General features: G+C 40.9%; 4 protein-coding genes across 5 annotated transcripts; 3 read left to right on the forward strand and 1 right to left on the reverse strand.

Annotated features, from left to right (window-relative positions):
• The first annotated feature begins 1,498 nt into the window (after positions 1–1,498).
• On the forward strand, positions 1,499–4,770 carry LOC133979496 (uncharacterized). Of its 2 annotated transcripts, XM_062418025.1 has the most exons (8): positions 1,499–1,775; positions 1,899–2,073; positions 2,857–2,927; positions 3,014–3,187; positions 3,268–3,365; positions 3,445–3,516; positions 3,605–3,756; positions 3,897–4,770. In XM_062418025.1, the coding sequence occupies exons 1-7, from the start codon at positions 1,760–1,762 to the stop codon at positions 3,746–3,748; spliced, it is 750 nt and encodes a 249-aa protein (XP_062274009.1). In that variant the 5' UTR covers positions 1,499–1,759; the 3' UTR covers positions 3,749–3,756; positions 3,897–4,770. The 2 variants fall into 2 exon arrangements, with proteins under 2 accessions (XP_062274009.1, XP_062274008.1); XM_062418024.1 differs by having other exon boundaries at positions 3,605–4,770.
• Positions 4,771–6,705: 1,935 nt separating this feature from the next.
• Positions 6,706–12,675, forward strand: hps4 (HPS4 biogenesis of lysosomal organelles complex 3 subunit 2). Its single transcript, XM_062417480.1, has 12 exons — positions 6,706–7,041; positions 7,472–7,562; positions 7,682–7,825; positions 7,923–8,030; positions 8,365–8,481; positions 8,990–9,084; positions 9,173–9,245; positions 9,850–9,974; positions 10,091–10,769; positions 10,973–11,099; positions 11,423–11,534; positions 11,856–12,675. The coding sequence occupies exons 1-12, from the start codon at positions 7,010–7,012 to the stop codon at positions 12,025–12,027; spliced, it is 1,875 nt and encodes a 624-aa protein (XP_062273464.1). The 5' UTR covers positions 6,706–7,009; the 3' UTR covers positions 12,028–12,675.
• Positions 12,676–13,310: 635 nt separating this feature from the next.
• si:ch211-170d8.2 (uncharacterized protein LOC571755 homolog) lies at positions 13,311–15,510 on the forward strand. The gene is made up of 3 exons (XM_062418249.1): positions 13,311–13,688; positions 14,728–14,872; positions 14,986–15,510. The coding sequence occupies exons 1-3, from the start codon at positions 13,346–13,348 to the stop codon at positions 15,326–15,328; spliced, it is 831 nt and encodes a 276-aa protein (XP_062274233.1). The 5' UTR covers positions 13,311–13,345; the 3' UTR covers positions 15,329–15,510.
• Positions 15,511–15,975: 465 nt separating this feature from the next.
• Positions 15,976–25,568, reverse strand: mlec (malectin). The gene is made up of 6 exons (XM_062418095.1): positions 25,134–25,568; positions 24,521–24,741; positions 23,834–24,012; positions 23,378–23,554; positions 20,359–20,416; positions 15,976–20,207 (listed from the first exon to the last, which is right to left on the reverse strand). The coding sequence occupies exons 2-6, from the start codon at positions 24,720–24,722 to the stop codon at positions 19,963–19,965; spliced, it is 861 nt and encodes a 286-aa protein (XP_062274079.1). The 5' UTR covers positions 24,723–24,741; positions 25,134–25,568; the 3' UTR covers positions 15,976–19,962.
• Between the last annotated feature and the right edge of the window lie 248 nt (positions 25,569–25,816).

Consider the following 25,816-nt stretch of genomic DNA (forward strand, 5'->3'; position numbering starts at 1 on the left):
ATCTGAACCATTGTTAAAGTTATTAGTAACACCTGTGCAACATCAAAATGTCTCCTGTGAAGCAGGCATGTGCACTAGTGTATGTTAATGAGTCCTATAGTATATGTATACATTTTACTGTTACCAGAGATGATGCAATTATTACATGTACAACAGAAAAATGACCAAAACACCTAATTCCCACCACACACTGAAACAAGAGGGGTTAACCTAAATGTAAAGTGGTATGTTTAAAAAATAAAATCAGTATAAAAACAGACGATACAATTGATAAAAATAAAGCGATCTATAATAAGCACATCTTTCTCATTGAAATCAATGTGATCCACTCACACATAAACAAAAGAAACATACTCAAATCGAGGGAAGTATTTTTCTATCTTGTCATGCATCCTTAACAACTTTCTTTTATATTGGAAAAACTTTTCCTAACTCACCCAGTCTTCAAAAGGAGGCTGTTCCTGACACTGATTTACCATCTGTATATAAAGTTTTAATATAATATATATGGGTCTTTGTCTAGAATTGATGGATTTTCAGTACCATCATACGCTCATTTCCCTGAAGAATCTTAAACCAAATCTATATAACATTCGGTGTAGAAATGATGTGGAATTCTATATTGTACAAACTTTACCCTTAAATTTCTTGACTTTATTCAGGAGGTGCAGCAAATTTCACCACATTCCCAAATAAATTCCTGCTTTGTTTTGGCTTGTTTTTTACTCTGGGACAAATTTAACTGAATCATTTAATATAGCGATGTTATATAGTATAATCCTAAGCATGGCTGCACCCAACTTCTTATCATATATATATAATTGTATTTTATGCTGGGATCAAGTTAAGTACCCCATTTGTGGAGAGCACTCACCTCTAATTGGCTGGCCTAGGTGGCCATTACTAAAGGGGGAGATACATCATCATGAATGTTCAACAAAATAAATCTTTATTAGACAAATTAAACCAAATGAAATCATGATAAAGTGTCATTTGAACCCAATGACAGAATGTGCTGAGTAATGAAACTATGAAGTGTGGGTGTCAGTGGTACCAGTAGGATGTGTAAGTGTTAATTAAATGGTGTGTATGTGTGTGTTGGATGAAAGCAAAGAAACTAACTGCAGCAGCATAATAAATCCAAACCAGAGCAGGCATCTACAGAAAGAAGCAGAAAGAGTGAATGAGTTTAAATAGAAAACCAGGCCCAGGTGTTCAGGGTTAGTCCAGTCAGTCACCTGCAGGGACCCGGGTTAGTAACAGGTGGAGACCCCAGATGATCCCCAGGGTGCATCACAGTGCAGTAACTGTGTTTAACCATATTACAAAGCCTTCTTCCTTGTGTCCTACTCTGTTATTAATATCATTTGACTTATTTAATTACTGAATTAAATATCCACTGAGGACAATGCTCTAAATTTGACTCACACGTGACTCGCTCTTTGTGGCAGACTCCACCTCTTCGACGTGAACGCGCTTTAAGCCGAATTAGAAAATCCAGGGTTAACAAAGCTCGCCGATATCCAGCTTCATCTGCCTGCTTATCCTGTCACTGTTTCCGTCGCTTCACAACATCTCTGATATCGTGAAGCTCTGCGGAACTACCTGCCGCCTCGGTGAAGCTCGGGTTCATCTCGTTTCGCGGTGGTGGATCCAGATTAGATCACTAAATCTAGCATTGAAACATCTCGGATAACTGCGCGCGTCCGCTCTGTCAGAAGGGGAGAGTAGTCGAACACAGAAACCAGGATCACAGCTCATGAGCACAGAGAGAGGTGAGGAGGTGCCAGAGCCCTCAATTTAATCCATTAGACACAAATCAATAGTTTAATTTGATTTATCATTTTTACATTAACAATGCCTTTACTTATTTATGTATTTTTGTGTTTTTTTAATAGATTTCCAGAAGATGAAAAAAAACGAGAGAGCCCATTTTTTCAGCTCTAAAGAGCAGGGGCTTATTTTGAAGTTGTATGAAGAAGAAAAAGAGATTTTGACTGCCAAATCCAACACGACAAGTGCTTCCAAACTGAGGGAAGAAGCCTGGCAGAGAATTGCTGATAAAATAAATGCGTAAGAACACTAATTCACTCAAGACTTGATTCATAACAATGAAACATCTCCTAAAATTAGGTCACAATCCTGCAGTGGTTAGCAGAACTACTCAGACCTGTAACTAAAGGTACCAATACCACAATCTAAAAAATACTCCATTTCAAATAAAAGTCCTGCAATTTAAATATAAAGTTATAATATATAAAATTATTAATACAGATTAATAAATATGTAAGGAGTATTTTTATTGTTGTTTTACTCGCCTGATACATCTGAGGGGTCATGAGATGATTAATGGGAAACAAATGACAAAAAAGCAAAGTTCTGATGCTCAGTGCAAATCTGTTTTCAGTTCTTGATATTTCTTTCTAGTCTTAGATTTTGTTGGTGAATTATTATATAATTTGAACATTTTACTGAAATGAAACCACGTGAGCTGTTTAGAGGGGAAATGTCTCTTTGGTTGCACTGTCAACCACTCATAGACATCTGAAACGTGACAAGCAGCCACAACTAGACACTGATTTTATAGAAGAGCTCACAGGCCAAACGGGTTGTAAAACTACTGGTTTGATACTTGACAATATGTTGTATTTTATAATATTATCATATATTCAATTTCTTGTATTTTTGTATTTCCCTTTAAAAATGTTTTGGAGTAGATGTATCAAGTTGCGTAAAATGGGAATACTCAAAGCAGAAGTATCAAAAAATTGCACTTAAGTATAATATTTGAGTAATGTTTAGTCTCAATCCACCATGACAATACTGCCATTTAAAACTGTATTCTTTCATTCTCAGGGTATCTGACAGTGGCTACAAAAGAACTTGGCAGCAAGTGAAAGTCAAACATAAAAACATAGTGCAAACAGGTATTCTCGTTATTTCAAGTCAACATATCCGACGCTGTGTAATGTCCAAGCGGAGTCTTTTAACCCCCGAATCTCTCCTCGTGCAGCTAAAAGAAGAAGGGCAGGCATGATAAAAGATGGCGGGGGCTCAGCAACCCCGTCGTTGACCTCTGCAGAGGAGGACGTGCTGCAACACAAAGACAACACGCTGAGGGTGGAGGTCATCCCTGGAGGAGCCTGTATCGAGCCCCTGACCGGATCAGACAGCTCTTTTATTAGCGGTAGGTGTGCTTCATCTTTTCCGAACAAACATCTGGAATTTCTCAAGAACCTGATTCAAATCTGGCCTCCACCTCTGCAGTGTCGGGCCACCCTGTCCTCCTCCTGCCCGTAACCAAGACTGAACCGGAGAGCTTGAGCAGCGACGAAACTGACGTCAGTGACACTAATTTCGAGGGGGTAAGCGCTTCTAAACGTGCATCTTTTCAGGTGTTAGTAACTGAATTCTTAACATATGGAAATCTTTTTTTTCTCGCAGGATGTGCACAGCAGTATCTTCCAGGAGACAGCCCACTCAGGATGTGCCGCAGATGTTGGCAGGGGTGCAGAGGTGAGGTTCAGGTGTCAGAATCGGGCAGCGGTGGCGATGACGATGAGGGGTCAAAACAATGTGAACACAGGTGTCGTTTCTTTCACAGAGGCAGAGAGACGACCTGAAGGCTCTTTACTGCAGCTACCTCAAAAAGGAGATTGAGAACCGCGACCAAGAGATGGCTTACAGAGCACTTAAAATGAGGAAGATGGAAAAAGAAATATTACTACTCGATAAGCAGTTGATGTGACCATATAGGTACATGATGTTTTTTTATTTTTATTTTACTGTATGTTAAAAAAGTATTTCAATTATTTATGTTCAGACCATTGTAATAAATTGTTTAATTGACATAATGTGTTGTATAACTTATATGTTTCTTACAATTCTGCCATTAGGAGGGTCCAGTTTGCAACAACATGTGTCACTTTCTTATTGCACCATGCAACTCTGAACATGCAACAGTGTACAACAGTCATCTAGTGCAATCCTCAGACTGTGTTAGTTGTCCAAAGGTCAATTGTCTTTGCAGAGTTGCCCCAAAGCTTGAGGCTTGAGGCCCGGTGAGGTTCAGGGTGGAACGGTAATGAAGTCGGGCTTTTAAGTGAAGCCCCTGTGGAGCTGCTGCTTGCCCCAGGAGGATTCCTTCATCACATGAGTTATACAATACAGTTGTTAACTGTAAGACCACTGACACACTCTGATTGTGTTGACTCTGTACTCCAACACACTGGATTTGAAATGACAGAATGAAACAATAAGTTTCACTTCAATTTGAAAGCACGTAGATACACAGTGTGTGAAACAAATGACTAACTGATCTCCAGCAGCAGCAGCACAGATTCTGTTTATTTCCGCTGTGTTCTTTGCATTAGAGATGACAATGAGCTTTTACACTGGAAGGCCTTTTTGTTATTGAAATACAAGAGGAAAACCACACTGGTCAATACTGATTTTAAAATGTGTTCATTTGTTTCTTTTTCTACAGTCACATATTGTCACCTTGTTTCTTTTGTACCATTGTCTTTCTCATATTCTGCTTTTTTTTGGCATAACTTTTCTACACTTAAAATCAAGTGTCTCTTACTTCTAATTATTCTTTCATTTAATATATTTATGAACATTTAAAAAAAAAAGTTTGTTGTTAATTGGATCTGATTTCTTTTATGTTGCATTTTTCTATTTATTCATTTATTTATTGTTTTTTGTATGCACTGGCTTTAATACAGCATAGTTTGTGAAATGTAAAAATGAGATGATGAGTCTTGTGGTCAACAGTCCACAACAACAAACTACTACTACTCATTTAAAGCCTCTTTTTTAAAAAATTATTATTGTTATTATGGTGTTGTTTAAACATGAGTTTATTAAACGCCCCATCGCACTGAAATTGTTTTGCTCTGTGTCATATAAACTGTTATTTCTGGATCAATTAGCAGCAGCAGCATCATCATGCAGGTTACAGTGAATGTGGTTACCCTGCAGCACTGTGTAACCAACACTCATGCACGGATGTTTGGGGGAAAATTCAAAATGGCGGAAGCGTGATCGACTTCACTGGGAGCATGAAGCTTACTGTCTTTCTTTACAACGATCAACACTCAGTCTAGGATGTAATCGTGCAGCCAGACAGTAGAATCCATCTCCGGAGGTCTGGTTTCCCAGCAGCTGATTGCAGCTGATGTGGACGAGCTTTAATCCGGTCATTGGTTGACAGAGCTGTGCGCGTTCACGGTGAACTTCTAAAGACGTCCTCAATCGAGCGTTGAAAATAAGATTCATCATGGCTTCAAAGAAGTCTGTAATAGCTCCATATATATATTCAGTGTAAGCACGTGACATTCCCTCAATTTGACACAGTGTTTCTCTTCCTATTAAAATCAGTATTGTAAATCAAATGTAATGTAAAGCAGCTGAGATTGTTTTCTTACATCTATTTATAGTTGTAGCTTGTACACAGTTTCATTACCCTATACTGTTCAAGGTTCATCACATTCAGAGGTTACATTTAACTTTATGATCTGAATTCAGTTGTGTGAATCTAATCCATTTTTTAATGATGTAGCCTAATTGCTCATCTGCAAAATCTGATCAAATGATCAACCAGCATGCACATTAAACTTGACTTTATTTGAAACCAGACCACAAGTCAATCACATTTTTTGGTTTTTGGTCTAACTTTTACTAAACTTTTCCCCCTAATTTTATTTTATTTAGTTTGAGATTTTTTATATGAAACATGATTAGATTTTTACACAAGTCCTAAAACTAGATAAAGCAAACCCTGTAAAACAAATGAGTCAAAAACATTCAATATATTCATTAATTTATTGAGGAAAATGATTACACTTTCTTCTATGTTTCCTATTTGTGTGAGGTAGAAGTATGTGAACCCTTTCTTTTAATAACTGGTGTTATCATCTCTCACAGCAATAACTTCAACAAAACATTTCTGCTTTCTCTTTGCAACTTGGATGGAAATCTGATCACATGTAACATAATATTTATGCAGAAATACAGCAAATTCTAAAGGGTTCACATTTGGAATTGATAAATGGGTTGATATTAGGGCCATATTTAGTATAAGGTGAACCTCTGATTGAGCAGTGTGCTCACTTGAATATTTCCACACTGTACTTTTACTCCACTATCTGACACCTATGATAGAAGATCATGATTTTACAAACAAAGTGTAACCATATTATAAACATTACACAGTATTGCATCAGTAATAATGAAATCAGAACCAGATCTACTTGCCAAGTAGCAAGTACAACGAATTCAGTGTGATCCAGATGTTAACATTAAACAATAAACACAACAGTATAATAAATAGCACCCTAATTAACATTTCTGTATAGTGTGGGTGGACTATGTGCTTATATATTGACATGATAGAGGTATATGAATACAATTGTAGATGTTAATATATGTTTAAATGTCATTAAACTCTGTGTGTATGCATGTGCGTGTTTTAACACGATAATAACACTGTATATTAATGTAAATGTGACACTCATGCCACCACTTACACTTCATTTATGAATAATAGTACTTATACATTTTTAAACTCTGATACTTTGCCTCAAGTTTAACATTTTCTACCACTGCTTATTATGGCGTGTTGTTTCTGAATGGCGCACTAGTTTGTCCCTGTACGGTTGCCATACTTTCACATGACTGCCACTGCGTGTGACTGACCTGCATTCCTCCAGTGGCAGCAGCTCTGTCAAATTCACTCATTTTGATGGCCATCGGAGTATAAACAGTAGTTGTGAACACAGTTACTCGCTGTCGTGCTGTGATATGTAGTAACTTTACTCTCTAGCTGCACCAAACAGCTGATAGTCTGCGACTTGTTGGAGGATTTCTAACTTGTGACTCGGATCTGCAGCTAAAAACATTCAGTTCATCTTTTTTTTGTTTTGAGCGCTTCTTCTTCAACCTTTGGGAATTCATGGATAACTGATGACTGGAGAACATCTGGCTTTTTCTGGGCTTCGTGTCGGCGATGGCGGAGATTATGCCGCCAGAGTCAGCAAGGTAAGATCAGCTGGGATTCAGTCTCACATCTACTTCCAGTTTAACAGCTGGAACTACTTCAACCTGCAAAGAGGAGTCTTTTGCTAAATCCTCTAGCCTCTAAGCTGAAATGATTCTTCTTTGTATTATTATTGTTGTAAACTTCACTTAAATGTGTCTTTGCATGAAACCTGGCATGCACATGATAGTAAATGTGCATCCATCCACAGTTTGCACACTTGCACACACAAAGTTTACCCTGAGTGCAGATTCAGAACTTAAAATGCATTGGAGCATCACAACAGCAACTTTGAATGAACAGATGTAATAAAACATCTGCCATATGTCTGGATTTTAAGGAAACTGAAAGCACTGAAGCCTGCGAAAATTGTGTTTCCTTTTTAGTCATGACATGACACATTCAGAAGTCTCTCTCTATTTGTTTTGGCAGGTGTACATTTTTTTTCTTATATGATGGATCCAAAGTCAAAGGAGAGGGCGACCCTACAAGAGAGGGGATCTGCTACTTCTATCCTGAAGAGGTTTGACACCCAATAACTGTTGCAGAATATCGGTGGAAATCTGTTGGTTTCTATATTCATGCCCCAGATTTTAGTTCTGTAATTGTGACCTTCATCATCTTTTCTTATCTTCCTGACAGACCCCTATAGATCTGCAGGAACTGCTCTGCGGCCAGCTCGCTGGTGTGGGTCGCTGTGTCTCTGAGCTTTCCTCCTCTCCCGTGCGCATACTGAGGATGCGCCGCAGCAAGTATGCCATCCGCATGAAAGATGACTTCTTCTGGGTGAGTGAGCTTGCAGTGGTCCAGCTGCAACTTTACAAGCTGTTTCTGACTTTGTTTTTGTCCTGAATATTAACTTTTTCTTTATTCCCTGTCACAGGCTCTGGGCTGCTCAGAGGAAGTCCCCACCGTCAGTGTGTGTGAGCTGCTGGATCAGCTCATAAACCTCTTTTGTTTTTACAATGGCCCCATCCGCCAGAGCTACCAGGTGCACTCTTCAGATGTTAAAGTTCTCCTGTAGTAGTCTTCTTGTATTTCATAAGTCTGATTTGTCCCAGAGATAAAGAGGCTACCCTCTAAAGATGACTTGCATCAGCATCAAGTCAAAGATAAAAGTTACAGACCTACGTAATTCAAGAGGTTATTTGAACTTAAAGTCAAAGTCACAAAACAAGGCAGCACTTTGTTGTAGTTTTATATGATTTTATACAGTGGATCAATGAAATCTGATGTATTTGATAAAAATTGCATGGGATTGTTGATGCCAGAAAGTGATAATCTGTCTGCATATTTTCATTTGAACTTTTTTTTTCACTCTGTAGCTCAACAGTCAGGTAGTCCTGGCTGCTAGATGGGCCCTGTACCTGTCACACCTGCTAGCAGGGACGTCAGAGCTTCATCACATCTTCAGCTGCTTGAGGACCATCGACTCAACTAACGTACGTCTGAAACATTGTCTTAGTTCTGCAATTGACCACCATCGCTGTGACGCGTCGATATTTAGGGGCAGGATATAATTGTGACACAACATCCTGTGTCATTGTGCAAGAGAGCAGCAACAAATGCTAAGACACACATTTCTCTGTTTCTAAGCTGCCAACCTAATGCTGGGTAAATCCGTGAAATATGTGACCTATTACCAAACAAATCTATTTGAAGTTTTAATTGCGATATTAATGCTTTCTTCATCACATTTAAAGCACATTTAGTCAAATCTCATGGGTGGCACAATTCTCCAGCATTTGCAAAGGTCATTCAGAGACATGCCAAGTCATATGACACAATAGATGACATAACATATTATGACATTCAATAATATGTTCCACATGCACAAACATGTTTTGTTGTACTCATAAAGTTATTATCTTTTAACTTGTATATTTATCACTTTTCAGTTGATGTACTTTCAGTTGGTTATAATACGTTTTTTATTATTTCTATCCTCAGGTTGACCCACTTCTGTTGCTGAAAGCTGCTCTCATTCTTCAGGCCTGCCAGCGCTGCCCTCTAGTGTTAGCAGGTTGTATTCTCTTCAGAGGAAGGTAAGCTGCTGGCATGCTGACACTTGGACTGAAAGCTTTTTATTAATAAAAGATTCTTGAACCAGACTTTTCTCCCCTTGCTCCACAGAGTTGTGAGCACGCAGATGACCCCAGATCTCACAATGAAAGTCATGGTTCATGAGAGTGAAACGCACCACAAAGTGAGACATGACATTTAAACCAAATCTTTCCTCACCAAGGGTCTCCAAACATTACTAAACTAAATAATTACAACATTAAAACTAAGCAACTCTGAAAGCAACTTTAGCAACAAGTGATTACAATGTTTCTTTTAGACATTTTAATAAAGCCAAATTACTCTTGGTTTTGTCCTTAAAGGAATAGTTCAGCATTTTGAGTTATATGCAGATGAACTTCCATGCTGAGGGTTAGATGAGAAGAGGATGCTACTTTCATGCTTGTACGCTAAATATGAAGTTGAAGCTAGCAGCTGGTTAGCTTAGCTTAGACCTGAAACAGACAGAAACAGCTAACATGGGTATGTCCAAAAGTGGCAAAATTCACCGACCACTTCCTTTATAGCTGACTAATTAACAAGTGAGCTATGAAGGGAAACAGTTAGCCATTATAGCTAGCTGTTTCCCCATTTTTGCAGTCTTTATCTCAAGCTAAGCTAATGCGGCTGCTGGCTTTAGCTACATGTGAATGTTTTCATCTAACTCCCACCAAGAAAGTCAATAAATATATTTCCCCAAATGTTAACATTTTTTCTTAAACTGAAAACTGTTTTTAATTTTAATTTAGGCCCTGAAGCCCAATGGACCGAGCACCTCCAGCTCATTCGGTGGTGCTGTGAGCTCCACCACTGTGTTCCTGACCATGTCTGAACTTCAGTACCTGCAGTCTGCTCCTGTCGACAGAGAATTAAAGTACTGTTTCCTTCAGATTCATTTTTACAGAAAGTATTTGAGTTACATGAGCTTCTTAATTCAGAGTGTTGGTGTATGATTTCCAAATTCATTCTTAAACTTTTTCAATCCTCCAGGTTCTATTCTACTCCAAACAAAGACGCTCTCCCAAAGAAGACCCGCCTGTCAAGAACGTTATCTGACACACCCTCCTCTGAGTCCGAGCCATCTGATCCAAGTGCCTCCCAGTCTCCCCTGAAGGTGTCTTCCTTCAGCCCTCGCCTGTCATCGTCAGACAACTCAGACTCAGTGTTCAGCCCAGCTCCATCACAGAGCACCGCTAATCCACTCCACCCTGCATCCCCGTCCCTCGAGCCTCCTCTCTCAAATGGAAAAAAAACCTCCCATGAAGCAGAGGAGGCTCTGGATGAGTCGTATTATCACAGCTTTCACAGCAACGGTGACGGAGGCAGCCGGATACACGACGAAGGAGACGTCTCCGCGCTGGAAGAAAACTCATCTCATCTCAATGGAGCAGATGGAGACGCAGCTTGCGGGACAGTATTTGACCTACGAGGGACGGAGTGTGGGAATGAGGAATCGTATGGCGATAAGGCCAGCCGACGTGGCAACGGGAGTGCAGAAGGCTACCAGGCTGAGACAGGAGATCTCCCTCCTCTCTCTGGTGTTTCTGACAACGCAGACGAGGCCCCGCTGGTTCCCATGACGCTGTACCTGCACCGGGTCAAAGGTTTGGTACTGGCCCTGCTGGTGGAGCCTCTCTTCTTGAGTGACACGGCTTCCATGGAGGAAGTGGTGAGAAACAATCCTTCCAAAAAAAAGCTTAATGATGCAGTTTATGTAAAGCTGAATCTACAAAAGCTTTGAGAAAAAGTACAAAACAAGTATCAAGCATTATTTTAAGTCAGTTCTTCCCATTTATAAATACATGAGTGCCTTGTAATGCTAATATATGGTTTCCTCAGACAGTCAGCTCTGCTTTTCTGGTTTCTATCTAGTATCACAGCTGCCTGGCATCGCTGAATGGACTGGAGGCCCATCTGAGGACCATCTCTCCAGGGGCCCCTGCTGCTCCAGGACTCTCCATCTTTGCCCATTTTGACTGTATTCAGAGCACGCTTACATGTGAGGCCCCCCCACAAACACTCTCACAGTCTCTCTCGGTTCCTTCTTTCACTTTTCTTATATCATTCTTTACTTGCTTTGTAGTTGCACGGTTTTCACTTTCTCTGCTAGATTTAGACTAAGCTTTTCTCGCTCCACCCTCTCTCGAGAGGGAGGGGTGGGGGTGGGGGGGTGGGGGGGGTGTAGTAGTTTATATTTGTCTTTGCATGAGCCGACGGCTAATTAGTAAGACTGTTATCAGCATTCTTTTGTGCAGCTGGCATGTCTGTCCAGGTTAATGTGGCACAGGTACTGCAACCTCTTGTTATTGTGTGTCTCTGTAGCCAACCTGTCTGGTCGACCAGGGGGAGCCCCGGAGCATCCTTTTGTCAGAGCCATATCACTTCTTCACTCGCATTTCTGTAACACTGAAACTCTGCAGGAGGCTATTATCAGGTCAGTACGGCAGTGACGTGCTGCTGGTGGTTGGGGGTTTCTTTCTTGCCTTTCATGGCTCCTTAAGTAGAAGTCGGGGGTTGGGGGGAGGAGGAGGGATCTGATCTGTCAGTTCGTCACGTCTATCATCACATCCCAAACAAATGTTCTTCCTCTACTTGTGCGGATCACACGCCAGCCTTCACATCTACCAGAAAACAAAACCTTCTTTTTTTTTTTTTATTGTTTTTCCTTTTATTACATCACTTTGCTCTTTTTCTCTGTTGCATGTCGTCATTCTGTTTACTCCAAATGTAAATGCGCCTGACATTTTGACCACAGGAGTGCTGGCGTTGCCATCTATGGAACCCGCAGCGTGGCCCAGGAGACTTACTTCCTGCAACACGGGGGCTCCCTAAGGAATTCAGGCATCCCTAACCACCAGGATAGCGCTTTCTCCCTGCCCAGAAAGGCTCGAGACAAACTACTGAAACATGGAGTTAACCTGCGCTGACACGACAGCGACAAGATGCCTGCCCTCAGTGTTCACAACAGGGGGAGTATTTTGTTAAAAATCTGAAGAAATGTCCTGAGAGTAACGGTAAAGAGAAGATTTAAGAATATGATTTAAGGCTTCCTCTTGTCTTGTAGCTGCAGTGGTTAACAGATGATTTGCTATAATACACCGTACAGCGAATCATACTCATAGCAGAACTTTTTTTATTCTTATTGTTCTATTTGTATCATAACTATGAATTGGCTATTACAATAATATTCAAGTTAAGTTAACATTTTTTGCCACAGTAATAAGCTTCTGTTCACACACTGCACATGTTTTGCAACTTTTTACAAGTTAAAGATTATTTCCGTTCATCAACACTGAATGTAATAATTGCTGTTGTATTTAAGATTGAATCCTTCAGAAAATGTAAGTTTACAGTTACTATGCTTCTCCTTACTATAAAACTGTGTTGATTTATTACTATTTTCTAAAAAATTACAATAAATGCTTTTATAAAAGTTACTTTGTTTTTTTCAAATCAACTCTCTGGTTTAAAAAGTGTTATTTAACTACCTTTCTATTTCTTTATCCTTAAAAGTGTCATTTAAAAAAAAGAAGAATTGTAATGTTTACTGAGTAGAAGTCCACTGTGATATACCGTAGAGCATCATTAGTGGAAATTAAATGAATACGTGATCCTTTCAGTGTTGAGTCTTTATGTGAGCTACTTTTGTAAATGCTTGTTTAAAACCGCAGGGGCAACAAGGCTGTATTAGGGCCATCAGCGGCCCGCATGTGACCCCGCAATTTGGCCCCATTGTTTCCCCACCTCAGCCTTTAATGCCTTGTTTCAAAATACTGAAAAACGGTGTGACGCAGGACGCGCGCTATTTGCCAAACGCATGCTCATAAAATGTTATCATTCATGTTCCACTGTTTCTGCGCTTTACTTGTAAATAAGCTCGTTCTTGATGATCCGAATATGGAGTAATTAGAGTCATTAGCTAAGTAGCTGAATTTGAATGGTTGGGGTCGGTGCTCGTTGGGGCGCCTCATTATGCAAGCGAATTAAAAGAAAGCAGTGGGGGGTAAATGGGTGGTTAAGGGCACGAACAAAAAGAGGGGCAGGGACTGTGAGGAGGGCCAGGATTCAAATTCTAAGTGGTAAGATGTCCCCATTGTCAGTAGGGATATATAGCAGGCACACTGGAGAGTTTGGAGAGCAGGCACCGCAGAGGATTCATCATTGAAGATCCGCAAGTCAGGATTCAGAAATATCACCATGGCCTCTTCGCACTGCTCTTGGATTGCTCTGGTTCTTCTCTCACTGATGACAAGTGACGTTGGAGTATTTGGCCGGGCGGTAGACACGCGGGGATTTTTGTCAGAGTCACAGGAGATCGCAAGTGAATCACCCACACCAACTTTACGCACAGAGACGCACCGGGAGCAGTGCGCAGAGCTATCGGCTACTTGGCTGGAAAACACACAAGCTCCTCAGGATAATTCAACTCTGCTGCAGCTCCGCGTTCGGCCCTTTTCTCCGGGAGTTTCTCGGGGCCTGGTTTTCCCGGGGAAATCTCTTTTCAGCTTTGTGCGACGGGTTTACCGTTGCTGTCAAGAAGGACTAAACTGCAGAAGTGTCAAAGGGATTCAGGGTCGACTGAGAGGAGGTAAGACAAAGTAAATCCAACTAAAACACATCACATTGCCAGATTTGTGTTGCAGACTGCAGCAGTGATTTAGAGACGCGCAGGCCTCTGATGGACTGTAGGTTGCTTCTCCAAGGAAAATTGGAGATCAAGTTTATCTCCTTTAGGTTAATTAAATGTAGCCCACTGCTGCATAAGAACAGCTTTTTTAACTTTAGGAGCATCAAAGTAGTAAAGTAGAAAAGTAGAGAAGAGATCAACCAGTTCAGAAGTCTTTGAGAGACACACCCTGTTCACCACTGCTGGAGTTTCTCCCAAATTGCGGATAACCTCCAAACACATCTCACATAAGTTTAAGTTTAATTGAATTTGCATTTAAATGTCCATTTGAGTCAGTTATCCAGTGTAGATACAGAAAAAGAAGGCAGTTCATGGGTGTTAAAGAGTAAAAACTCAGAGAACTGCTGAGCTCATACACATGAACACATACACATGCAAGATCCCATTTGGCACAGTAAGTAATCCAGTAATCCACAGAAAGTAATCCAGTTAGCATGCACAGATTATAGTGATGAGTACATAAACACACACACACACACACACACAAACATACCCAGGCAGTCATATGTGAACATATACAGTATATTACTTGTATCATGATGTTGAAAAAGTGACACTGCAGTGGGTGCGTGTCCTCTGGTAGATGTCACTAGCAGTTTTTTGGTGCATTTCATAGACTGAAGCTGTAGAATTGAAAAGCATTGAGAAGCAGTTTGGAGGGCATTAACAGCTTGGTTAATTCAGCTGTAAAAGAGGACGGTGTTATCTGCATACAAATGAGTCATAGCTGGCTTAATGTCCTCTCTGAGAGTTGTTGAGATATCCTGCTGACAGATTAACAAGGTATTAGGAGTGAAAACATTACCTCTATGGCGGAGACTCCATTCTGATCCCTGGGATTGAGCGTGCTGCTGTGACATGAAAAGCTTTGTCTTATTCTATTACTGACGCATTCACTCATCACTGCCCTCCTCCTCTTCCTCCTCCTTCTCTTCTGCAGATACAGATGTGGAGTTTCTCATGACCAGGGAGATCCTATCATTGACAGTCATGAGAGCTGAGCTTCACCTCCAACTTTCAAACCCACAACATCTGGACGTCCGCCCCGTGCTCCCATTTATGGCAAAGCGCAACCTTCCAACAAGGTAACAAGTCTCAGTATGATTCATATTTTTATGAATGAATTTCAGCCATCCGTCTGAAGGCCTCTGGGAATCTCAGGCCTAAATGTCTCCCTGTTTTCTCTCACCTCTTGTAGGTACAGTGTGTGGTCACGGGGTCACACGGTGGAGCTGCGATTGGACCTGCTGTTCCTCCTCCAGATTTTGCAGGAGGCGGCAGGTGGTGCCGGAGGGGGTCCCAGCTTGATGAACATGCGGCGGGTCGTGTCTTCTCCAAGGGGGGATCCAGGAGCTCTACAAGACACTCACGGTGATGAGTGGGGGGATGGGGTTGCCATAGCGCTGCCTGCCCCTGAGCTGGGTCTGGGCCTGGGCTTGGGCTTGGTGCTGGACTGCAGTCAGGGTGGAGTGGGGGTGTCCTGCGAAACCAGCGGCGTTCACCTCTCACACACACCTTTCATGGCTCTGTACTACAGATAAAGACTGGACTGAGCTTGGCTGAGGCCATAAAGGGATATATCATGTTTCACCCACAGATGCCTCAAAGCATATCAAGAAATATTGCACTTCAATGTCAAATCTATTAATTTATAAATGTTATGTTTTGTACAATAGGCTATATATATTATGTAAATTGTGAATATGATATACTGTACGCTCATGGAGTCATTTTTTAGTTATTAAAGATCAATCTAACAATGGCTCACGACAAAAGAGGATGAAAATATTTTGACTTCAGTGTGTGGCCACCTCCGTTGACGTGGTTTTGTTCAGCTGTGCTCCTCTTTTAGATATTTGTCTCCCAACGCCTCTGAGCTTCTATTTAAAGAAGTTTTCACAGTTGGTGGAAAAAGCAGCACCTGGACAAACAATGGCTTGTAGCCTACATGTGCTCTGACCCTGCAGTGCCTGTCCCTCAGGAAATATTGTTAGACCTTTGTGTTACAGATCTAAAAGATATTTAAGCAAGGAAAAGGTTACTCTGAGGTGTATCTCACACTCAGGAACAACATTAGACCCAGTATGTAACTGCAAGTGGAAAAGCATCCATAATGAATATGCACAGTCATACTGGAGTCAAATAACAGCAGCAACACATTCTGATAAAATAGCACATTTATTAAAAAGAGACAGCATTTATCAGCATTTCCCATGTTTGCAGTTATACGCCACATCTGAGTAAGATCAGGGGCCTCGAACACATCTCAGTCCACCCGCTGCTGCCTACAGCCCTCAGAAGAGCATTTATTTATCTGACTCGTGTATATCTATACAGTAGGATTCTTTACTCATATTTAAGCACACACTCGCGCTGTGTGGTCGATGGCAGATTGTTTGTGCGGTCCGCTGACGGGACGATGGAGAAGCTGGCAGATTTTTTTTTTTTTGCTGTTCAAATTTGTCTCAGTTTAAATTCATTTAAGTTCAGTTGCTTTGAAAATGAGAAATGAGAAACCAGGAGAAAAAAAACAACCAAAAAACAATTACATTAATTACAAAGCCATTAAAATGCCTTTTCTAGGGTGCCAGTGACAAGATTCAAGATTGGGTTTAATGGCAGGGGGAATAATTAGTGATGACAACAAATCTGATGACAAGATATGACGGGTTTGCCCCCCCCCCCAACCTGGTTTATTCACTGCTTTACCAGGCAGGGAAGGAAAGAAATGAAGAACTTTTAGTGGCATGTTGAGACACTACGTTTTAAAGAATTTGGATGGAGTGATGACAATTCTTTGGTTCTCATGTGAAAAAGAAAAACACAGAGCAGATCTTCATTCCACTCCAGTTCATCAAATTGTGAGATGTAGTAACAATAACAGGATTGATGTCTGGAAAAAAGGCTGGTGAGAAGCTAAATATATAAAGAGTGTGAGTGAAACAAGAGCTGAACATATACAGTAGGATCCATAAGTGTTGAGAGCCTATTGTATATTATTTCACAGTACTCTTAAAACCTTTTCAACATGTTTCTGACTGGCTTTGCTCCAAGAGAAACTGAGGTTAACAACACACCCAGGATTATCTTCAATTCTACTGACAGACTTCAAACAAGAGGTGCTCATGTGGAATGAAAATCTAGCCCTGAAACTTGTTTAACAAGAGAAGAAAGAAAGAGAGAGAGAGAGAAAGAGAGGGGGGGGGGGGGAGAAACTGATATGATACAAGCCAACAAAAAAAGTGACCTCAAGGCGAATGATGGTAAAGCACAATGTATTCAATAATTCAAGGCAACAAAGACAAACACACAAAAAAATGACAAAATTTTTTAAAATACATGAGGCAGTGCAAAAATGTCACACCAATAAAATATCACGTTTAAAAATTCAAAACAAAAAACAGATCCTGAGGAAAAAATTCAAAACATACAAATCCAAGCGTATTATAAAATATCTCCAGATCAGCCCCACTCTGATTTAAATTATATAGAATAGATTGGAAGATCCCACATTTTCAGACACAATCTCATTTATTTGATTTCTCTGATACTTTAATCCTGCTTTATACTCTGTACCAACAACCGTTCCTCCCAAGAAGAAAGGCCACAAAGTCTTCCTCAAGAGAAATTTCAAAACAAAAACCATTTAACACAAAAGTGATGATAACAGAACTGTTGTCACACGATTTTAAAAAAAGACAAAAGTGTGATCTTGTACCTTATATACACACGCAGCTGTGTAGACTTGCAGAGGAACAGAACATGGTGACTTTGGTGCTGAATTACTTGAAGTGTTTGCATCCTTTCAGAGGAAAAAAGGTGCTAATATGTGTCTTAAAATGAGTTGAGTTTAGAACTTAAAAAAAAGAAAGAAAATCAACTCCAAAAACCGCCAACAACTGGCCACTACCTTCTCGCTTACCGTAAAAAAAAAAACCAATCAAAATATAAGAAGGAGAATCAAGGAGTGAGGAAAGATCCGCAACACCTGAATAATTAACCGTTTCAAGTACTGCATATGGCGACAGCAATACTGGCAAGGGGGTAGGGTGGGTTGGGGGGGAAGGGGGACATTTAAGACGCATTAGTGAAACAGGCAAAGTTACAAAATCATCCTCGGAGCAGAGCTAAGCACTTAAGGGAGGTAACTAGATACATAAATAGGAGGGTTCACGACACAACTCTACTAAAAATGAGGAACAAAGCTGCTTTTCAGTCCGCGTGGAAACTAAAAAAAAAAAGAAAAAAGATCACTGTGCAAAAGGTGAGTGGACTCTGATAATGTGGCAATGAAGCAGGAAAAAAAGAAATTCCCCTTGCTTGCTCAATCCATTCAAGAACCACAAGTAGCTTAATTGCACTCAAAGTTCACACTGTGGGGGAAAAAAAAGAAAGAAGGTTACAGTCGACATTATTTTTTTTAAGACAACAGATTTGAAAAGGCTGAGTGGAACTTGAGGGGAATTCAATAAATGTTTTTTTTCTTTTCTACTTACACTCATGCTGTGCTTTCTTTTCTCTCACTGCAAGTGAATGAACTTTTGTGGTAGAGACTTTTGGGGATGTAGGAAACAAGTGCACTGACTGGCACAGATTCTCATGATTTATTATATTAACATGGAGCTGAGGTTTTTCAGATAACACGGAGGACTGAAGCTTATGGCCTGTCAGAGTCAACACAGCATTCGGTTTTAAATTGAAAAATAAAACAAAAAACCCAAAACAAACCAAGTAAATGAACAATTACAACTGCCCGCCCTCATTCCTTCAGCCACTTCTTTTCTCTAAATCCATTTTCAGCCTGCCTGGTTCAAACACTTGCCAACAGAGGCATCACAGTGTAATTTGCAAGCTTTGTGTCAAATTAAAAAAACAGGCCACATTGTTTTGTTTTTTTTTCTTACAAAATAAACAAAGACATTCTTTGGTGAAAAAAAAAAAAAAGAAAAGAAAAAGGCAGGCATGCATAATTAATGAGTGAGCAGAAAAGGCAGCGAGCACATTTAAATACAGTGATGTAAAATAATCTGGGCTTGCTTGAGTTCAGCATTTCACAGCATAAACTTTGCCTTTCACTAAACGCAGTTGTGGCGTCTTTCATTCCAAGAAACTAAAAAAGGTTAACCGTTATAGGGTCGACGCTGTCGCCTCGTCATATCTGGATTTTAAAATGCATTCTTGGGGCTTTGAATCTGCGGTCGCTGATGAGGACTATTTTCTAAGGCCCTGAATCTGTGTTTTGGTGGATTTTATTTAACACGTGTCACTGGCAGATTTGTTGAAACTCAACCTATATTTCTGTAAAAGGCAAGTCGACTTAGACAACAAACAGGAAATTAACCCAAAAATCAATTTGTCTTATTTCAGCATTTTATGGCAAGTAGATGATGGCACGTTAACGCAGGGCTAAGTTGATCGGAGTGGAAAGACACACACACACACACAAAAAAAGCAACAAGTTGAGAAAAATGGGAGCCTCTCAAATGGAAAACCGTATTTCCACTAACCGTCTGACTCGTGGTTTCTAATCTATTTAACCGATTTCTAAGCAGCACCATTTCCAATTGTAAGGTAACATGTCTGACCAGATGCTGAGCAGGAGTGTTAAACAGAGTGTCCTCGCTACACCCAATACAAAACAATGCTTATTTTTTTGTTTTTTTGTTTGTTTTATAAAACGGGCCCGGACGTATCACTCCTGAGCATCCCTTAGCTGCTGAAATGGGGTTTCCGACCTTTGAAGACTGGCACCTGTAAAAACCCTGCCTGGTGTCTTGAGTGGAAATGACTAACATTGTTCGAAAGGGTCAGCAGAGGTGGATGCGAAAAAACACATTCACGAAAGAAGCGCACGGCATACACTTCCCCACATCTTCTTTTTCTTTCCTCAGCGGTACAATTTGATGGTGACAGCAGCGTTTTTTGCTTCATCCTGCGGCGGCTTTCTGAAAAAAAAAAAGTTTGTCTGTTTGTCCTCCGTCCTGATGATCTTCTCTCCCAAGCCTTTCAAGCTCTTTCCTGTGTGTATGCTTTTACCTGTGCTGCTGTTGTCCCCCCCCCCCCCCCCCCCCCTCCAGGCCCCCTCCTTACCCCCACACCCCCCCATCTCTCCCTCTCACTCTCTCTCTCTTCATAGTCTCACGTCCGTCTTGTCCTCCCGACTAGTTTTTCCGCTTCACAGCCGACAGAGGCAGAACAACGTGGGGATGAAAACCCCGAATGCCACTAGGATGGGAAACATTAGGCTGCTGTTGTCGGCTGCGTACGGGTTTGGTGTTCGGGGTCCTGACTGGACCCTGTACTTGGAACCTGGTGGGAGCTTCTTCTTCCCGACTTCGTCACCTCCTTCGGTTTCTTCCTCTTCTTCCTCCTCTTCCTCAGGCTTCTCCAAGCCAGGGTGAGGCTGGAGTTTAGGTACATCTGTCAAGTAAAAAAAGAAAACGCAGAAGGGAAGACAGGGGAGGTTTAGTTTGAATCACACAATTAAAGAGTAGTCACTGGTATGTAACTCTGCCACTACATATGCAAATTAATTCATATATAGTCATACATTTGCAGTTTTGAGACTTACCCTCTAATGTTCCCTTCATTACATAGAGAGCGCAGACCTTGGGGTTGTCATAATAACCCTGAAAGACAGAACAGATCAGCACCGCACAGCAGAGACAACAGCGGCACATGTAAGCAAAAAGAAGATGAAGCATTTGGGAACACAAATGCTTTTAAACACCACACAGGAGTGATGATAAAATAGAGACTGAGTTCAAAAGGCTGTGATATATCCTGAGGGACAGAGAAGTTAAAATACAGTTTCCAACAATAGGCCTGTAATCATTTTGGAAGTCACCTGTTAAGCAATGGGAGCCTTATCTTGTTATGATGCTTAATTTGACACGCAGAAAAAAAAATTGCTGGGATAATTTTAATGTTTGCGGCCTATGTGTCTCACAAGTATCTATTCAGAGAGACAGGGAGAAAATGCACAGAAGGCAAGCTATCTAAAATAAATAAATAAATAAATAAAAAGAAGAAAGAGGTCACTGCAGAATATCCTCCAGCTAGAGATAAACTTTTTTTGAAGTATGCCAGCCTATAAATTTAGCCTACAACCGCGTGGCCTACAAACACACTGGCAAAAATCGTACGTCTGTTAGCGCTGAGAGCTAACCTTAAAGGGAATACTAATCACAATGTTTCATACTTTGTGGCCAGAGGCAGACTCCACAGAGTGTGTGAAAAGGTTATCTCTCTGACGCTTTGCTGTTTTTGGAAGTAGTTGTGCAAATATGAGCTGAATAAACATGCAAGTGTCAAACAAACAGGGACGATATTATTCTAATTGAAAAGTCGTTCTGTAGCAATAAGCTGCTTTTTTAGTTTTGGGTCATTTTGTAAAATATTCCTTATATAACTGCAGGCTTTTATCGCAAACGATTCAATTAAGCCTAAAATGGTAAAATCTTCCACTGCTTTTGATCTTGTCTCCGCACTGCCAGTAGTAACGGATGTACTGTACTACAGTATCACATTATGCTGCACTGACTGCAAGGAGAACATAAAAAGGAAAGTGTAATACATGTCAGGTTGTATTAAGTGTATAAAAAATAGAGTGCTAACAAACTGGAGAGGAGACACGCCAGCCAAATTAGAAAATGCTGCTGCAGGCACATAGACGACGCTACAAGTATTTACCAGAAAAAAAAGAAGATGTGCCAAGCAAGGAAATGACTTACTATCCTCATCACAAAGATAGCAACAGATAATAGGCTGTTTTTATTGGTTAAGGATGATGGATTCATGGCTCTTAAAGCCTATTTAGAACAAGTCTACAAAATCTTAAGCCATCTGCTATAACAGCACATCTGTCGAGTGGTCAGTCATTTATCTTTTATGGTGCACTAACACCATCCTTTCCTGCATCACAGTAACAAGCAATCACTCAATCAGAACTTGAATAAGAAGACCCACACTAGCTTGGATAAATAGAAATAGATAGAATTTGACAGGGTATATTTAGGTACGAGTTATTAAGTGGGAACTAAAGCCAAATTAATTGCTACAGTTCATGACAAGTAAACCAGTGTGATAAAAGCCAGCAGATGAGGGGCTTTTGCCATTTATATTGCCCACACACTCCAACTGCCTTTCAGACGTGTGGTTCATTATGTAAATGTGCTGGCAATTTTACATGTCAGCTTAATTTCTGAGTAAGTCCCGAGAGCCTCTTTTCTATACAAATAACATCTTACCTGATTGGAGCTAGTAACACTTTCAGTACTGCCCCTCCCCCCTCTGAGATGATTGTCGTCATATTAATGTAAAGGTTACAGCGGCACATGATTAACACGAGAGCCCTCCAACCAAAGATTGTCTTGGTCGATTAGCGGTTGTTATATCAAGCCGTTAGTCAGCTAGTGACCACATGTTTATGAAATCAGTTTAATTATTTAAATATATTTTTGGGGCATCAGAAAATGGACTGAAATCAGTAACATTCGTAACACTGTCACTACATTACAGACAAATACAAAGCAGTAATAATGAGATTTTAACATCTACATTTTGCAAGCACAAAGCGAGCTGTCTGTTAATGGTAATACTAACAACGAAAGTGGTGAATTTAATGATTCTGAATGTGTCAGAACAACCACCAAGAACATTCAATCATCACGTAACTTATCAACTTGTAACAGACTGGGCTGAGGAATGGGATTAGTGATGTGCAGAGCTGCCAAAGCTAAGTGAGATGCAAACTAAACTCACAGACAAACTTCATGTTTTTTTTGTGATGCTAATGGCAGGGCTAACAGCGCTGTCGCCTATCTTCAGGGGCACAATAAGGGAGGAGGTGTTGTGACAAGTTTGGAAGGAGCTGCAGCAGCTCTTTTTTTTTCTCTTGTGAGTAATCAACCAATGAAAGTGACAAGGTCTTCTCATTTGAAAGGTTTGGTTGACTATTATGGAGCAGCCCTAATGAATATGCAGAGATATTAAATGGACGACTTGTTCTACCTTCTGAATAGCACTGAAATACATTTTAAATCTTCATATTCGTCAACATCTGATTGACAAAACATCTTTATTTTTTTTCGATAGTTACTTTTATTTCTACTTGAGTCATTTAATTAAGAAGTAACACTACCTGAGTGCAGTTTGTAGTTTTTATCTATTGTCAGGTTAAAATATTAAAAACACCCCTAAAAGACTTAATGAAACGGCTAGAGCAACACTTTTACACACAGGTTGGGATGAGGTGCGTGCATCCCCTACAAAAACATAATGCATTGCACATGGAACACTCAAAGTTTCAGTTCTGCTTCTCAATTGAGAAAAGAGCAAGTTAAAAGAAGGTCACCAAGTGTTTGGATTTATTATATATTGGCCAATCAAACAAACAATAAAATTGTCACAAATTTGAGCAATCCCCGCCCGGCAGGTATTACATTCAAATGATCTACTCCTGCATTATGTTCCACCTCACAAACCTGTTCAAGCAGGACTGACTACTTTTAAAATGTCATTGCAAACTAAGCAAACTGACACTCCCATTTCACAGACAATACAGATTATTCTCAGATAAATTAACTCACCTTGACAAACTCCACAGTGAGCTTGCCGTTGAAAGTGGACACCTCTCCCAGCACACTCAGTTTGCCACGTCGAATAGAGAGGGACACTATCTCATCGTGTGCAGTACTGTGACCCACTCGATCAAAGATATCCAGGTCTTTCACAACCGTGTGGCCATTTAGGCGGACGTCAAACACCTAGAAAAAGACAATCCGCAATCATTAACTGCTCATTCATACACACATAGCCTCACATTGACGATTCTATCAATAAAATGTACAGATGGGGATTCAAACAATTTCCAGAGTGCTGTCTGAAAGCTGTGTCCATTTATGGGTACATTAAAAACAACTTTAAATAAATATCAGGTAAAGAAAATGGCTAAATGCACACACTCTCAATTCAAACTGACTGAAATTACAACTTTATCAAATACATACATTGTGAACATATCCTCAATTAAGGAACCACTGTACCTTTTGCTGTGATTGAGCGAAGTAAACTTCTGCATACTTCATAACTAGTATATAGTCGCCTTCCTCACGGATGGGAACATCATATCCGAAAGTGTCCTCGTTGTAGCGCTCTGTCTGGTACAGAATCTGGTCCTCTGGACTGGAGCGCAGGATTGGAAGTCGCACCCCATAATCAGATGCTACAGAGGAGAACAGCATCAGGTTCAGTGTGCCCTTTGCTCACGAGACCACATTAATAGCTGCATTGGTGGGACAACTGATCGTGTTTTAAATCGAGTAAAGCACCACATTGCAGAAGCCCTGACCTTTTCCTGCACTCAATGGAGTGCCCCTCTGTCTCAAATGGCAAATTACCACACAGTGTTCACTCCAACTTACAATTACAGTACCTCTGTCCCAATAACTGGATCCAGGAATGACTCTCTACCAGTTTGATCATATCATCACCTGCTTCCTCTACATGCCGAGAGGGGCGGAGCTGCAGTCCTCTATGCTGACTCCTCATTAGTTTTTGATTATATGCGGAAGCCAGACCATGCAGTGCTTTCTGCTGGGATTGTGTGTTACTCTGAGGTACTGCTTTTTACACTTACAATGTCAAATCTCAGCAAAACCTTGCAGGTGTAGCCCGGCCAGACACACTATGCTCATTTTTAATCAGTTAGCCAATAATAACAGTCAACTCACCTTTCCCCAGTTTCCCTTCCAATGGGTCCTTTTTGAAATGAATACCGTGCACGTCTACATGCGATTCACCTCCGGCATTTACAGCCCAGATAACCCGTTCAGCGAGGCTGGGGCCCCCGCCGTCCGCCCAACATTGCTGTGCCAGCAGCGACAGCACCGCTGCGACCAGCCCGGCGACGAGCCGCGCCGTGACCCGCTGCATCGCCCCACACAGCCCGGTCCTACACACAGACACAGCCCGGTCCAACACAAACGCAGACAGCGTTAGTAGCTGCCCAGTTGCTGCATTAAAAGTGACCCCTTCCCACATGTAACATTAACCACACAAGGTTAGCTAGCTATGACATGCAACACGATATCTGTAAGTTAGCCAGGATGCTAACGTTAACAGTACCGACACCGGCAGCGTAAAAGCACGCCGACTCAAATAATGACAGCGAAATGATACAAAAACATTCAACCTTGAGATGAATAAACCCATGACAAACCTTATATCCTTTTTAACGAGGCAAACACTACAATATAAAAAGGAATTAGCAGTGAGTAAGTTAACTTAACGTTGGTCAGTTAGGCTAGCTAGCTAACCAGAAATACTTCATGTCTCTTAACTCACCTTCCCCTTTCACGAATATCTTCAATCCGTCTTTTTTTGCCAATGTGCAAGCGTATCTTACCCGGTGCCTATATACTCTACACGGTATGATAACTTTGTGCAGATATTCTCAGTTGCGGGTGTCCAAAGCTACACTGACTTTCATTCAATGTGTGCATGTAGTGTGCAGCCGTGCTCAGCTGCAGCCTACCGCCTGTCTGACCTAACATGGGCTACCTCACCTCTCACTGAGATGACTGACACATGTGCTGCCGTATCACAGGCTGCCGCTGCTTCCCTCAACTACAACCACTGAAAAAAAACATTTCACACCAGAGAGAAGACACATAATGCTTTACACTAACGACTCTGAATAAATGTGTTAATAATGTCGTAGGTCGTAACTTTTGACATTTGCTCGTATTTCAACACTGATTGACAGAAACGTGTAGACTTCAGGTCCTGTGTCTGTTTTCCACGTCAAACGAAAGTTTCCTGGTTTTGACTCCCTGAGTTTAGGCTGTCAGGTGCACACTCCCCCTTCTCTCTCAGCAAGAATAGCTGATCTAATGTCAATCATCTAACCAAACCCTACATTTTGCCTGGTGCAGTGTGCTTTTAAAGGTTATTTTACAGGCTAAATTCGAAAGTAGGTGAGCACAGGTTAAACTCAGGCCAAAAAAAGTTGGACCACCATGTTACAG

This window comes from Scomber scombrus, chromosome 4 (assembly GCF_963691925.1).
Source record: "Scomber scombrus chromosome 4, fScoSco1.1, whole genome shotgun sequence".
NCBI lineage: Eukaryota > Metazoa > Chordata > Actinopteri > Scombriformes > Scombridae > Scomber > Scomber scombrus.